The 17426-nt window shown below is 46.1% G+C and overlaps 1 protein-coding gene across 1 annotated transcript in view; it reads left to right on the top strand.

The window, feature by feature from the left end:
- The window catches only part of LOC144733910 (voltage-dependent P/Q-type calcium channel subunit alpha-1A-like), a 184776-nt gene that overhangs the window by 51656 nt on the left and 115694 nt on the right, over positions 1-17426 (top strand). The window contains exons 5-7 of the mRNA XM_078615915.1: positions 6705-6796; positions 7702-7854; positions 8736-8929. Of these exons, the coding sequence (XP_078472041.1) occupies positions 6705-6796; positions 7702-7854; positions 8736-8929 (439 nt within the window). The remainder of the gene's footprint in view (positions 1-6704; positions 6797-7701; positions 7855-8735; positions 8930-17426) is intronic.

The raw sequence follows: 17426 nt of genomic DNA on the forward strand, positions 1-17426 counted from the left end.
CCGAACCAGCCAATTAGTAAGGTTTGTCACTTTCTTTGTGTCATACAGTAAAGTAACTTAGATAGAAAAAAATATATAATAACAACAATATCACGACGTTTCGATCAGCAGCTCTCCCGCTATATTTTTCACCTGATGACGATTGCTTGTGTTGCGATCGAAACTTCGTGATATTGTTATTATTGTTTTATTATTTTTATCTACGTGGCTTTACCGAAAGACCCAAAGAATATGAATTCCTGCAGTCACGAAAGCTTTAAGTCAAGGTTTGTCACGTAAACAAAACATGCCAATTTGTTACGACTGTGGTTCAGCACCACACCGGTGTGCTGGAGAGTAAACCCACAACAATTACAATTCAAAATTGCGTGTGTGTGTAACACACACTGTCAAGACGGGTGAATTGAATTGTGTTCGTGCTTACTCATTGAGACAAATAAAAACATTGTTACGATTGGTCGCTTTGCACATGACTCATAATCCAGCACTGTGATGGTGGATAACCCAAATATTGTGAAACTCCCCGTGGGCCTTGACGATGTTGCCATACCCTCGCTTGACATATGTATGCACGTGTGATGAACCTCTTTCGTACCGTACGTAGCCGACGGTGCTAATCGGAGGTGCGGATTGGTGGAAGGACAACAAACTAATGAGAGTAGGCGGTACAGCAAATGTGGACTTCATCTCTATTCATCTGCATGAGATAGGGTTTTCTCTGAGTGCTGCGATTTCCTCCCATATGCAAACACTTATTAATTGTCCGGTAACACCTTCATATAAATAGAGGATAGCAGAGCTTGGGGGAGCGTGATGTGGTGTCGGTTCACCTCGTGTTTGAGGACTCTACGAGAGCGAGTGGCGGCGCGTTGCAAATTAATATGATTAATTATCATCTGTGAATTCGTAATTCGTTAATCGACTCGCAGATGGTTACTGGGGTGAAAGCAAACGTTGCAATTTACCAAATGCATAAATATATGAGGAGTGCTGAAAAGGTTTTGATTACAATAATCTAACAGACATCGTCTTGCAGGCCTACGATGAAGCTGATTTAAACAGGTACCAGCTTTAATTATACACGGCGGTCCATTTATATCTACCCCGCTGATGTCTAATGACCCTCTTCTCAACAGGTAGTTTAATTGAAAATTGTGAAAGCGATGGCTCCATTCCACAGTGGAGAGTGTTAACATATACATATATATTTTATAGTTGTATTGAGATTGGTGGGCGATATGTAGAGGCGTTGAAGTCAAATGGATGTATGCATGAATGTTGAACTTATTTCGCGCCGTACATAGCCAACCGTGCTAATCCTAGGTGCGGACGGGAATGAGCACAAACTAAAAACAAAAAACAGTTCTTAACAAAACAAAAACAAATTTTTTAAATCTAGATTAACAAAAATTCATTGCTACAGTGGCTTCCTAATACCAGAAGGAAGAACGTTCCAGACGGCCACAGAAGCACGGGAGGGGGGGGGACAACACAAAAAGCATCAAAAGTTGTTGACTCCGTAAGTTATGTTCTAGTTTAGTGGGGTACCTACAAATCGATCACCAGATCTAATTCGCTCATTGACAGCGGTTTGTCAATCCGCTTGCTCGACGAAGCCCCTCTCCATGCATTTCTGTCATGGCGGGCTGTTTTGACCATACTTCACCCGTGCTGGTCAGCCCTGGTCGGTAAAAGGGGTGGCTCTAGGTCCGGTTATACACGTTTCTATCGCCGCCAATTTCAGCCGTGCGGCTAGCGATCTGAACGCAGTTTTTCCCCACAGTTTACCTACACGGTGCGCGAACCCGCTACTCCTCCACACCACTACTCCACCACCCCCCCTCCCCGCCACACACCCAGCTTCACGTAACAATAAATGTAATTGAATTCCTGCAATTGCGTTGCGGGGGGCCCGCTGTATTAGAAAGAACGGAAGTGGGGGGGGGTTGTTTACAACTCAGGTACGAGAAGTTATCGACTTACGAACACTATTCGTTCACGGAGGCCCGTTCGTAAAGTCTGAACACAATAATCTACTTTGACATTTACATGCGCACCAATCCCAACCACCCGCCATTACGCGAGTAGCACCTATTAAGGCCGGCACGGCACCTTGAGGGGGTGGGTGGCCAACACCACGCCCGGCCGCCTTTGTCTCCCCAGTGGCGATGTTTACACATCACACCGGGTACTCATTTGAGGCTTAGTTGACCTAGGGTAGTCCCAGGACCGGTTCAGATAATCGTCACCGGTGTTGGGCGTGAGCGGGAGTCGAACCCGGGTTGCCAGGTTCGTAGCACTAACCACTACACTACCGCTCCCCACCACTTTGCCCGCACATACACACAAACACTCACTCCACGCGCGAGGCTGATTCATTCACGATCGCTCAGCCGAACAAAACATAGTGCCGCGGTTCTAACGTACAAATGAGAGTACGCGTTTTGAGTCAAATGTTTAAACGACAACTACAACAACATCAAATCTTTCATGGAAGCCGGTTCGTAAGTGCCGGGTGTTCGTTCGTCGGGCGTTCGTAAGTCGATGACTGCCTGTCTAAATAAACGCGTGCAAATAACCTCATGCCTTACGTGCACGAGGAATGCGTTCATTTTATTCACGACAAATGTCCGGCGGGCGTGCGGGAACAGCCGTCAAGTTCCCGTCACCACGATGTTGTGACAACTGCTCTGGAACTTGATTAAACACCGTAATGGAATTGGAGAATAAATACATAAATATTCCACCCGTTTTCATTCTATTACCCCCATCACGATATATTTCCGCGAGACCGCCGAGATAAATAAATCATGAGCCAAGAGCTCAAAATAGACGTCGGCTTTTTTGGAGCGCGAGATGCTGTTTCATGGTGGACTGTGACGTCTCCTCCGCGTCTATTTTTGCCCACGTCGCTTCGTCTGCTTGACGCGATGGCTAGGTAAGGGGCCGTCCATAAATGACGTCACGCACCTAGGGGGGGGGGGGGGGTAAGACATTTGTGACGATGTGCGACGAGGGGGGGCGGAGTTGAGAAATATGACGTCACATCAAAATGTGCGCAACTTTAAATAAATATAGACAACACGTTCTACTTAATTAAATAGACTTTTAATAAATGTTTTCTCCTAAAACATCAAAGTGCAGCGCCACATTAAATACGCACTACAATGACAATAGTTTAAAGCGATTTGAAGCATGTTTTATTTTTTTTGGGGGGGGGGGCAGAGCTTTGTGACGTCATATTTCAGGGGGGGTCTGACTTTTTGTGACGTCGTGTGACGATGGGGGGGGGGGGGGTCAAAAATCGTCCAATATCGAAGTGACGTAAGCGCCTGCGCAGGTGCCACACGACACACTGGGCGGGTTTGCCGAAGGTTTTGCACGCGGGCAAATGTGCATGTGGTTTTCTCTTCCTGTAACGGTTGACGCTGGAAGTATCTAGATTTGAAGCTTTCGTGACTGCAAGGATTCATACTCTTAGGTTTTTTCGGTAAAGTCACGTAGGTAAAAAATAATAATAATAAATGAAAATAACTCAATTAAATCACGACGTTTCGGAGGCAACACAAGTCTCCGTCTTCAGGTAGGACCGTCACAGCTAAATTTACTGTTTTTTGTTTGCATTATGACTGCAGGTATTGTGGTCTATGCAAACATGACTCCTCGTAAAAAAAGGTGTCAGTTTTGTTGCCAGATAGAAGGGAAAAAAAACCAATTATCATAAATTTACTGTATCAAGTGAAGAGAAATCCAAGAGACAAGATTTGGATTTCTCTTCACCTGATACAGTAAATTTAGCTGTGACTGTCCCACCTGAAGACGGAAACTTGTATTGCCTCCGAAACGTCGTGATTTAATTGAGTTATTTTCATTTATTATTATTTTATTTTATTATTATTATTTTTTTAACCTACGTGACTTTACCGAAAAAAACCTAAGACTGGAAGTATCGTCGGGGAGAAAAAAAAAACATTTGCATCTCCCAGATTAGGTCTCCGTTAAGTGATGCAGATATTTGTCTGTGGGCTCCCAGCCAGCTTTTGACTCTAGCGTAATGAGTGACTTCAAATCCGCGTTGAAGCGCACCTGATTGTTCGTGAGTGCTCAATGCGGGCTCCTTGTTGATTCTGTGTATGAGCACGCGAGGTGCGCGACGATGCATCCCATTGGTCGATCTGGAATGGATCGTTACGCTCACGATGCACGCGGAGAGCCAAGCGACATGAGCATTGATTATACTTTGCACTCGACGGAAATTGTACCCCAATAACATGCCAATGTTGAATCTGCGGGAATGGAGCTAACGACACCGCAGAAGAAAATGTGCGAGCTACTGACGCTAGCTGTGGATACATTTGCATTCGTGGCATCGGCGCATTAGGATGTGTGCACGATCTAAATGAGAGTAAAATCTGCCCTTGCATCGATTACACTGGTCAACACACTTTTTCTGGCATAAGGTATCCCAACGGTTTTAAGGTAATTTTGGGGTGCTGATTCCAAATCTGACATCAGGTTTTGTCTGTCAAATCAGGTTTTTGAGATATCAAATATTGCATTTTCAATAAAAACTGCAGAAGAAAAATATAAAATAAATGTGGATATCTACATAAAATGATATTATAAACACACTATCCTAAAAATACAGCACCATATTTTAACACTAAAGCAGTCACTGACTCGCAACAACTTGCAATCATAAGTGACAGAGTTAATTTCTGGTAAAATCAATGAAAATGGGGTATGCCGATAGCATAAAAATTAGATGTGATAGAGCAAATCTGAGATCAGATTTGGAATCAGCACCCTGAAATTGGTCTAAAACAGCTGCAAAAGTCCAGGCCAGGAATTTGTTGTTGTTGACCAGTGTAATGTTTCAAGTTATCGCATTGTTAATTCGCATACGCCCATCGTAGTCGGTGAATTGCAACACAAATTATTTAAGGCAATTTTCGATATTCAAAGCTGAATCAGTGCCTCCCCACGTCTATTTTGGCCACGGGGTTTGTTTGACCGTGCTTCGCTACGCAGGTCAGGCCAGGTTTCACGAAGTTGTGGTGGTGGAGAGGCTGGGGTGGGGGGGGCATTACCGGTGCAGATAACACTTGCCAATGACTTTAGCCTTGAGTGGGGGTCAGTTCAGGCTGCTGGGCTCACGTCTCGATGCAACAGCCACGGTTAAAGCGCTTCCCACATTTACAATTTTCAGGGATTTTTTTTTCGCGTGCGTTACTTCGGAGATTGAATCGTTCCCTAAGGCAGTTGACAAAACTGAACGCCAATACATGTTGATCTGTCGGAAGAATATTTGTTTATGTGTATTGCCAACAACGTTCCATGAGAGTCATTATTTAGTTACAGGAACATTTCATTTATGGAAGTCACCATGGTATAGTGGGTAGCACACTGGACTTGGAATCCACAAGTTGCTGGATCAATCTCCTGTCCACCCAGGCGTATAAATGTGTACACCACCGTTCGTCGTGAGTGGTGGGGTAAAATGTGGCTACTTCCATCTTTTTCAAGATGTATCGAGGTATGTTGACCTTCTTTAGCGCCGTACGTAGCCAACCGTGATAATCTGTGATGCGGGGAAAGCATAACAACATTAAACACAAAAATGCAGTTCTAAAGAAAATTCGTTTTCAATGTAGATTTTAAGCATAGCTCCAATGGCTTCCTAATACCGCAAGGAAGAGTGTTCCAGACGGCCGCAGAAGCTCAGATGAAAGCGCGCGATGCAGTGAGACCGTCTTTGTTCGATGGCCTACCAAAAGCCGCTGCGAGGATGACCAGAGTTCGCATGATGACGAGATGTGGTTCATTTGTGGCAATCAAGACGATTGGGTAAGATGGAAGAGTAGGCCAAATGTCCTCTAGAGGGGCTATCTAAAGCTCTCTGAAGTGAAAACCCTTCTGCCAGCAGTCACATGAGCAAGCAACTTCAGGGCTGCACCTTGTATATTGCGAAATATTTTTAACACATCAGAGTCACCTAGGGGTTAGAACAGTATCATACGGAGCAAGTTTCGTTTAAATACATTAATCCATAAGCGGATCAAAAACTAACAGGATAAATATATGGGTGGCTTTTACGAGCACGGGTCGATTCGTAATGCATTGATTCTTCAATTAATATCGACTCCGAAGCCCATCGTACATCCATCGAATTATGTTTAGTGAGAAACGGCGTTTATCAGTGCTTTCATGAGCGAATTCAGTGGGAACACGTGATAAGACCGTCCTTGCTTAAGTCTTGAAACTCAGTGAGTCTTCCCCGGGGTTATCAAACGTCATGAATAGCAATCACCATTTGGCGGGGATGGACAGGAGTTAATTACCGCTCTGCGGGACTTTATCTGGTTGATAATTTCACTAGGCGCGTGCAAGTTATTTTGATTTCACAGTTTGTTAAGTGCACTCCCCCTCCCCCCTTCTCCCTGTCCCTTATACCCACTCACTTAAGTTCTTCCTTGTGACAAAGCCCATTGTCACAAATGTCCAGTAGGGGCGGGTACAAACGTTAGAACACCAAACAATGCAAACACACAACGGGAGTGCAGAGTACAAGAACGTTTCAAACAAATCACTCAAAAAACATACAGAAAAATTTTACTAAACCATCAACATCCTACCAGGCAAAAAGTCCCACCGTGGTATTAACCTGAATGTGTCGCCCCAACCGTCCGCACTCTGCTTTGTAGGATCATGGCAAAGGTGGGGATGTACTACGACCTGCGGACGCTGAGGGCCGTGCGTGTCCTCCGGCCTCTCAAGCTGGTCTCGGGCATTCCAAGTAAGGGTTTCCAAACCCACAAAATTCACGGCGACAGACCGACGGATTTGTCCGTACGGGGGTGTGTTCAACCACCACCACACCGCAGGTCGCAAACAACTTCTCTGTCGGCATTTCCTTTGGATTAATCCTCCCATTGTCCGCTTTTCCCGAGTTATTTTAACCTTGATCAATTCATGACGGGTGGTGACTCTCATCCATTACAGCATAAAAAATAAAATTTGCGTTTCTTTTTTTTTCCTTTAATTGACGCTGGCCAGGTCGCATTTTGGGAAAATGTGTGCCTGCGCTCTGCGACCACGATTAACAAAAAAATTACCCTATTGAACACGTATGTAAATTTAAAGATTCGGTGAAGTCTTTTGCAAAAAATAGGCCACTGCGTGCTGGCATCATGGCACAAATTCGCGGACTACGTCTATTTTTGTTCTTCCGCAAATGACTCGATGAGGATTTCTTCTAGCGAGTATTCACCACCCCAGCCCGTACTGGGGTGCAATTGTAGTAAGCGCCAGTTTCCAGCTTCAATGTGACTTCCTGCCCTAATGAGCGATGTGGACTGAATGATTCCTTCTCATTAGTAAACTTCCCGACGTTCTAATCTTTCCCTTCAACACCCAGACCGCCGTTGCAAATTAGACTTATGCTCCTCATTCTAGATTTAAAGCTTGATACAGATTTGAATCTTGATACAGTAAATCTAGCTGTGACGGTCCCACCTGATGACGGAGACTTGTGTTGCCTCCGAAACGTCGTGATTTATAATTTTATTTCTATTATTATTTCTATTATTTTTATTATTTATTTTTACCTACGTGACTTTATCCTCCTCACTTGAGTTCTCATCTCGTTAGACAAAATAAACTTGATGTGCACCCTTGTGTGCGTGTCTGTGTGTGTTTCAGGTCTTCAGGTTGTGTTAAAATCCATCATGAAGGCCATGATCCCGCTGTTACAGATCAGTCTTCTGCTGTTCTTCGCCATTCTCATCTTTGCCATTATCGGGCTGGAGTTTTACATGGGGAAGCTGCACAACACCTGCTTTGATTCCAAGACAAGTGAGTGAAACGCCAGCAACTTCAAGCAGCCCTCTTGCTTATGCACCACCGCTTAAACATTCAAAATCCTCCATGTCCAATGAAGCTTCCTCACAGCCTGGCAAGGCCAGTTTCAGGCTGCCTAAGAGTCTTGACTTAACGTATTGGCAAAGGGATGGGCTACCTGGGCAGTGGCTATGAAGAGTGGGATTAATTTGCCATGCAATTCCTGTCATCGGCGAAAATAATTGGCGCATGAAATTCGGAAGCTATTTCGCTAAGTATGAGCGAACACTGTGGATAATTATGGATAATGAGACGCATAAGGCCACATTCAACAGGATTTATTTGTGGACTCCCCTATCTATTTCCCCGTGGATTCGCGGGTAATAGGAGTTACGGATAACACTGGTCAACAAAAAAAAATTCTGGCCTGGACTTTTGCAGCTGTTTTAGACTAATTTGAGGATGCTGATTCCAAATCTGATCTCAGATTTGCCCTATCACATCTCATTTTTATGCTATCGGCATACCCCATTTTCTTTGATTTTACCCGAAATTAACTCTGTCACTTATGATTGCAAGTTGTTGCGAGTCAGTGACTGCTTTAGTGTTAAAATATGGCGCTGTATTTTTTGGATAGTGTGTTTATAATATCATTTTATGTAGATATCCACATTTATTTCATATTTTTCTTCTTCAGTTTTTATTGAAAATGCAATATTGATATCTCAAAAACCTGATGTGATGGACAAAAACTGATGCCAGATTTGGAATCAGCACCCCAAAATTACCTTAAAACCGTTGGAATACCTTCTGCCAGAAAAAGTGTGTTGACCAGTGTATAATCGGGGGTTGTGGATAATCGGATACTTTTTTCTTATCCCCGTGTTTCCTCACAGACGAACCGGACCCGAAGAATGAGAAGCCGTGTCTGAACGATTCCTCAGGCTTCGTGTGTCCCAACGACACGGTGTGCCGGGGCCACTGGGAAGGCCCAAACTACGGCATCACTCAGTTTGACAACATCCTGTACGCAGTGCTCACCGTCTTCCAGTGCATCACCATGGAGGGCTGGACCGACATCCTCTACAACGTGAGGGTTTCTTCTACTTACTGCCGCTGCTGCTCTCCGTTTGGGTGTTGCGTGCGTCTCGAATCGTCCTTTGTCTTATTGCGATGCTGGCCGCTCGCTAGGAAACGGTGACGGAGCCGAGACGCATCTCGCGTCTTTGCCACTCGTCGCAAAGGTTTAGCGGAGGTAGGGCTGAGCCTGGCGGCCGCCCTGGTTAATGCTTGCAGGTGTTTTACCCATAGCAAAGGCAAAGACAAAGATCCTCCATATAGCCTTTAAAATACTTGCTGCAAGTGATGTTAGCGAGCACCTATGAAGGCCGACACGGCACACGAGGGAGTGAGTGGTTCGCACCACGCCCAGGCCGCCTTTGTCCCCCTAGTGGCGATGTTTACACACTGCACCAGGTACTCATTTGAGGCTGGGTCGACCTAAGATAATCGTCGCTGGTGTTGGCCGTGAGCGGGAATCGAACTCGGGTCTCCAGGTTCATAGCGCAGCGCGCTAACCTCCGCACTACCGCTCCCCACCTTAAACACATACAAACACACACACGTCTGATTCCCGGTCATAATAAATGACTCCGTTGGGCTTTTCGTAAAATGGCAGGTCACGTGCGCAGGCATCATAGTCCAAATATGATCAATTTCTCGCAAATTACTGAATTGGGAAGCCACACAGCATCACCGCCTCCTGACTGGCAGACTTACGTCCGCACGCAGGCCGGTTCTGCGTTCACGTTGTGCCGCACAGAGACAGCTGCCCCTGGGGGGGTCCCCTGCTGCAGGGCTCCCCAAGATGAACTGCATGGGAAGGCACCATTTGCATGAGTTTTATTATTATTCTGGATTTGAAGTTTTCGTGACTGCAAGGATCCATACTCTTGGTTCTTTCGCTATTATTTTCTTTACCTACGTGCCTTTACCGAAAGAACCAATAGTATTTATTATTATTATTATTGTTTTTACTACAACTCAACGCGATCACAAAACGGAAGAGGGGGGAGGGGCGACAAAAGTTTTGCGAGCAGCAGACCCGAGTTTGGCACGACAGGGCCCACTGAAGGGGTAAAACTGGACTCACTGCTCGCCATGTACACGTTCAGTGACGACGACGACGATGATGAAAGCACGCTTGATGGAATGCCTTCCAGACAAAGTTCAGAAGGGCGGAATCCTTACCCCCCTGAGTTAATAGTCTCGGTTGAGGACAACCATCCCATCATCTCTGCAGGAATGATCAAATTGCTTTTCTAGGAAGTCTACATTCAAAATTAATTTCTTTTGAGCTGCTTTTGGTGTATGGTTCGTTGTCCTTCACCTCATATCTGCGATTAGCACGGTGCGCTTCGTGCGGTGCGACAAAAGGTATGCATACATACAACGTGGGAAATACTTAATCCCGCCATAGTAATGTGGAAATGCCACGGCCTGCTTGAGAACGTTCCCGTCGGAAATGAGCGCCACCGTTCCGACGCCGGTTTGAGCAGAGGAAAAGACGCGTTCACGTTGCAGGGGCGAGGGGGGGCGGGGGGCGTTGGGAGAAATGTGATTGATGTCTGAGCGATCATCTTCTCCTCAATCGGCCAGACGGCAGGGCGATGGGGAGGCGGAAGATGAGGAGGATGCGGTTGTGAATTCGTTTCTTTGAGAGCTGCAGTTCAGTCAATTGCAACGTTCCTGCCTCCCTCACATCTCTCTCCAGCCGCTCTCCCGCCCGCCCCCCCCCCGCTTTGACCCATCGAGATGAAGCGCAGCGAATGCGTTGCCATCTCGCAGCCCAGGGTGCAGGATGCAAACGCGGCGCCAGCTTTCAACAAACATCTTTTTTTTTTTTGCGCCGACGGCTTCGCTAACAGTTTCTCACCTGCCCACCACGACTTCCCACGAGGGGAGGAAAGGAGGGGGGAGGGGGGGGGGTTCCCTGATTAATTTCACATCATGGGCGAGAGGTGGTGTCTGCGTGCTAAACACGCACAGGGGGGTGCAGGGGGGCACGAGGGGGGGGGGGGAGCAAACACGCGCGTGCTATGGGATGGACTGGCGCGCGCCTGCCATGACTATCGCTTTACCGCGCTCCTCGGGCAAATAAGCGCAAGGGACTGGGGCTGAATACTGATCAGTGCTATTCAAGTGCGGCGGGGGGGTGGGCTGCAATCCCATTGTGTCTGCATTCACGGCGCCACTGAATTATCCTCGGGGTGATTGCAAATGCAGCAATATCGGGTTTCTCGGTTAAACTGTGCCGTCGCTCTCGATTGCATTGGAGGCGTTAAAATGCATGCCTCGGTATCTACGATTACATCTCATCTTTGATGATTTTGTTCCGTGCAAAGCCGGGCACTTCTGCGAAACATTTTGTTGCAATGCTCAAATGCTGCATTCGGCATAGGAAATGGCGTCTGCTCGTCACCGTGCTAATGGTTTTGAATGACAGTAATTACGACATTAACGACGGCAGTTGCTTCATTCCGAAATGGATTCTTGCAGTGCCCGGCAATAAAAATGCATTCGTTGGTTGGGATGATGCGCACTGATTTTTTTTTACGTCCTTTGGGCCACAACCACAGACCAGGTCATCTGAATGCCATTGATTATAATGGCCTTGGAGAGGCCGATGTGGGATTGCATAGCAGAAGCCCTCAGGTATATATATGTCTGCAGCCTCATGACTGCTTAGAAATAAAAGGTGCAGGTCTGCAATTGCTTGTTCATCCCGCTGCTGCAGAAGGGCCTCCACCAGAGGAGGTTCTAGACAGCACCTCTCACAAGGTACCTTGGTCGACTCTTCCAGAGGTCTTGGAAGCGGTGGAAGTAACTACACTCTGCCCCATCGCACGTGACCTGCTGGTTGACTAACTGTGGTGTCGCCATTGATATCGCTGGGTCAACAGAGGCATAGGGATGGAAATTGCCCATAATTTCAACTTCCATGGTGGGACATTGAACTAGCGACCTGTGCATTGCTCGTCAAGTGTACTTACTATTACGCAAAATTGTAAAAAATAACTAATTTACTTTGAACGTGCTTCATGTAAAAAAAAGGCAATGGGATGTCATGATTTGGTTGTTCTGGTTTATTTTGTTAGGTGTGACCTAAGATTATTCGCCACGTGAATGTCAACACATTGGAATGATGCTCATCCCGGTTAATTGGTGACCCTGAGTCAGTGAAGGACGTTCTACATTCTCATGACGGGGCCAGTCGATCCATTGTAACGATGCGTGGGTCTCTCCAGATACTCCTGCATCTCACCCACATGCAGCCAAATTTTGAGAATCAATAAGGCTTTCGTGGGGAAATCATTGGCATTCGTATTATTTTAGGTACATTGTCCAGTTTGCCAACACCAGGCATATGGGCAGTGCTGACCTAACTGCTACTCTGTGAACCACGACGGCCGCAATAAGTGCCTTCTAACAGCACTTACCATGAAAGTATAGCCATGCTAAATATGGCTCCTCGTTTAAGTACACACAAAGATCCCCCTGCAGTCACACGGGCTTTTTGGGGAATGTGCCATTAGCGAGCACTTATTAAGGGCTCCGCGGAGCACGTGGCGATGGTGGGGCTAACGCCACGCCACGCTCGGGCGCCTTCACCTTCCCAGTGGAGAATATTTGTTTTTCTCCCCCCATAATACGAGGCATCTCATTTGAGTGTGAGTCGAACTCGGGAAGGCCCAGGACCGGATCAGATATACGCCACTGATGTTATCAGGAAGCGGGATTCGAACTCGGGTCACCAGGTTTGCGCGCTCAGTCTTGCACTCCGCCACGTGAGTACATCCAATTACAAAGACAAAGATCCCCCCCCCACTATAGCCTTAGCAGACTGTTGGGGCAAGGGATTTTAGAAAGCACCTATGAAGGCCAACACGGTGCACCAGGTATATCATTTAAGGCTGAGCCGATGGAGGGGAGGCCCAGGGCAAGGTCATATATTGGCCATTGTCTATTCGTCACGAGTAAACAATGGCTGCAATTATACATATACACACATTCATATTCACATGCACACGCAGACACACAATGGAACAAAGATCGTGGGTTTTTTGTATTCAAATTGGGTTGGACCATGTGAGGGTTCTGATTTCCTGATACCAGTGGGGCTAGAAATGTGTCATTTGAGTAGTACTGACTTGAATGTGCCAGTAAACATGCAATTGTCAAGGCATCTTCATAACCGCACACTCTTATGGCAGTTAGTGTCCTTCCCCGCACCTCCGATTAGCACGTTGACTACGTATGGTGCGAAAGAAGTTCAACATACATACAGGAGCAATGAGTTGCTGCTACCAGCAATCATTAAGCACATGGGTGTGCTTTTTAGAAAAGCTTCCACTTAGATGATGATGATGATACTAATTATTATTATTTACCCAGGAAAGCCTCACCAATGAGTCTCAAGACTCTTTGTGAGAAATGTCCTGCAATTGGATGTTTCGCAAATGCCATGCATGAGCTTTTGGCTTCGTGTCAGAGAGAAAACCGGAGAACCCGGGGAAAAAAAACTCACCGTGCATAGAAGGGGCTGGACAGTCAGCTTAGCCATGCCATGGCCACCTCTTAACCCCATGCCTTTACCACCTGCACAGCCCTCGTGGTGACCCATCAAATTATTTTTTTTTCGAATGCTTTTGACTTTTACACAGTAAGAGCACCAGACATACGAGACAAATAACAAATTAAATCCCGACATATGTACGTCAATGTTATATATGTCTGTGAGTGGACGTCAGCCCACGGTAGCCACAGAGCCACGCAACAGGGCAACAACAATCAGTGTGCCCGGCACGCCACCTCTGATGGACTTCACAGCCACCTCTGACGGACTTCACATTGCACGCCACGATCTCCTGGCTCCCCGCGTTCACATCGTGGGGCTGTCACGGATAAGTACGCCCCATCGATGTTCTGAAGGGGCACACACTGCCTGCTGGTCACACCGGAAGCGGTTCAACTGAACCCACTGGCGCCTTGCGAGGTCAAGGTCAGGCATCTGGACGGACAGAATTGCTGACGAGGTCCCTGTTAGGCAACATCCGTCCACCGGTTATATCAAATCAAAGTGCTTAGCAGGCTCGTAGCTGCTTAGCTTCTGGGATGTAATGAGTTCCGTGCGTGTAGTGTGATTTTTTTGGTCAGAGACGATGTTTGGATGAAATTCAAACTTTGATTTGTCATCTTAAAAATTAGCGTACTATGAAGGCCCTTTTAAAGTTGGGTTTTCATTCACATTAGTTTGCGAAATAGCAGTTCTTAACGTTCTTAAAAATATGTAGGGAAAACAATGTTTTAACGCTTGCAAAGGACAGACTTAATTTGATTGTTAACTTTTCAAATAAATAACTAAACGATGGAATTAGGAATAAGCAAGCTTCTCCTTTAAGGATAATTACATTGCTCTGTTTGATACTGCTCTGAACACAATTATGATTATCATGCTTCTATTTAATTGCAATAATTATGGTGGAAAATACTGTTTAGCGCCTTCTAAAGATATAACTAAAGACTCAATTTAGAACGATTGTTACCACACCTCATGTCTCACAACCAGCGCTGCCTTAGAACTCTGTTAACGTAATTATTCCCTATTTTTACTATTAGAGTCATGTAATCTTCCACAACAACAACAAATTACACTTTAATCGCTAGGTGTATATAATGGTAAAGGTGTGCATGTTAGGGTATTATGAGACTTATGGTAATTAAGGGGTCTGGTTGTTCGGGATGCGTATTTCAAATTTCATCTAGCTTCAGAGAGTAGCAGTCGCGTTTTTTTCAAATCCAACCACTTTCTGCAAACGATGAGAAAGCCCATGCTCACGAGAGGAGAATGCGTGTCGGCTGGAAGCAAATTGATTTGGCATCATGGAAAGGTGTGCCGCTCACAAACGGCAAGAAGGCACACGACTCCCATCATGCATTGCATGCATCCCATGTCACCGCCGCATCGCATGTGTGACGACAGCAGTGTACGGTGTGTACAATGGAGTGATCACATGACATGCATACAAGACGTAATGGCGATTGTGCCTTGCTGCTGCTTCTGAGCAAACACAGGTGTGTGCGTGTGTTGTTAAATCCAGCAGCCAAATGATCAGATTACGCTTGTTGGGCCCATCACTAACAGAGAGGGTGTTGGCTTTGAAACATCTGGAATTGGTTTAAGCAAGCCTGACGTCTGATGATAGACTGAATGTTGAAACCAGTCCATCGTTGATGTGTATTTAACCAACGCTGCTGAAATTATGCACTACCAGAAGGCCATGTGGCTGATGGGATCTGGATAAAATACACGTTTATATTTATTTATTTCTGACGAATTAAGGGGGTTCTTCGGTCAATTTACCACCATTTCAAATTCTATAAATATTAAAGTACAACAGCTATCATTCTGACACCTTTACCATTACTTCGAGCGCACTTAAACGTGTTCTTTTTCCCCCCCCCCTCCCACCCCCAAGAAGGTTCAGTGCCAGTTTTGCTCGATGTGATCACTTGGTGCATTGATGATAGTGCAAGGAGCATACACACAGGCGTGTCCATCACGTGAGTCAACAGATATATTCATAATAATTTACATTTGTAAGTTGAACGCCATCCAAGGATCCCAATACTCCGATCACCGTCGAATTGACTGACAACGCTCATGGCTTGCTCCTGTTCAGGGTTTTTCGCAGGGTAGCTCTCTCCTCGAACACTTGTTCTTTGAGATACCTCCAAATAAAAAAAAGCCATGCGGATTTATGTCAGGGGGGGAGGGGCGGCCTGCATATCAGTTTCAGACGATGTGCTCACAAAACCTTTCATTAAAAACAAAGCATTCTCTGCTGTAACGTAGTCGAGCGTCATCGTGAAGGACTGCATATGTGACTCTTCGCCCTGCACGTGAGACCACTTGACTTCGCTGAGAACATGTTGTTACGGGATGATTGGAGATTTTCTCTCCAAAAACCACTCCACAACTTTCACATTTTGGGGTCAAGTGTTGTTTTGTTGTCGGATGTGTTTTTGTTACATATTGTGATGAGCATAACAATACTACTAATTTACATTTGTAAGGCGCGTTTTATCAATAGATCCCAATGTGTCATGTATAGAAATCAGGAAATAATAAACAGGACCAGGGTAAACAGCTAGAATGAGGGGTCAAAGGCCAGTTTAAAGAGGTGACGTCATTAAATTTAGCTAACGATTCTCATTGTCTGATCAGTATGATGTCACGAAGTGTACCGACTGTTGCTAAAAAACAACAACAACTTTGAAGCATGCCCTGTTTAATGGTAAGTGCATTGTCGGGGTAGAATAATAACTACAAAAGTCATCCCCAACTCTGATCTTTTAGACCTTCGGTGGTGCTGCGTGATGCTGCTTGGCATTTAGGGCATTTGGCCCCGTGGCTCTGCAACTCCGATGTGTAGTGAAACAAAAAAAATGTGCTTGCACGATGTTATTCGCCGTAGGTGGGCGGGTGCAACATTTTTTTCTCGCGCTCCCCTCTGGGATGGAGATTCTGAAAGAGCTCATTTCTTCTGGCTTTGCGAGAAGCCACACATACGCCACGCCGCCTTACGCCCACCCGGAATGCAGTGGCAGATAATCAATTTTTAATTAAGAACTTATCTTTTTTGGAGGCTCAACCTGGGGGCCGGATACCAGGACTTTCAGTTCGGAGTAAAATAATGGCCACGAGGCATCTGACCGCGGAACAACGGCACGCAGCTGGCATTTGGCACAGTGCGACAACGCCGGATGCGTTGACTGCTTCAAGCGGTCTCAAGGAATCGCAGTACTTCTGTGAAAACATTTTCTCAGCAAGCACATGTGGTGAATGAACCCACGTTCAAGACTCCCGTGTCTTAGGATGGTCATGTCTATGCCCCGCTTCTCGGTGGCAGCCCCAACAGTCTGGAACGATATCCCTCTGCACATTCGCAGCATCACCTCAATCGCCTCCTTCAAGAGAAACTTAAAAACTCACCTCTACAATCCACGTGCTTTCGAGCGACTCTGAGCTTGGCTCCACGCCTCTGAGTTGCGGCCACTACGTCTGCAAATTTGCGCGCGTTACAAATTGAACTATTATTATTATTATCGCGTGGCAGTCTTACGCAATTGGGGATGCTGCCGTTGGTCAGCGCACCGGAATGCGCCCAAGATGTCGCCGATTCGAAATCCCGGCGCTGCAGTTGAAACAACGGGCAAAGCTCTTACTTCACCATGAACGGGTACGCCACGGTTAGTCGATCGCGGCGTAGGTCGCCTGTGGTGAGAAATGATGTGGGTATTCCCTCTTGTTCCAAGATGCCGGGCCAGCATGGAAGAGTAGGCCAAGATACTCTCTGGAGGAGCTCTATAAGAGCTCCGTCTCACTCAGGCCCTTTCGCCAGTAGTGGTGTAACGATTTGAAGGGCTGCGGATTTACATGGTATGTGTAATTATTTTTTACAGCGGCTCGAGTTTAAGATATGAACTGCCGATAATAGCTATGACTGACACGTGCCTACGTTCTT

This window comes from Lampetra planeri, chromosome 49 (assembly GCF_965212315.1).
Source record: "Lampetra planeri chromosome 49, kcLamPlan1.2.h2, whole genome shotgun sequence".
NCBI lineage: Eukaryota > Metazoa > Chordata > Hyperoartia > Petromyzontiformes > Petromyzontidae > Lampetra > Lampetra planeri.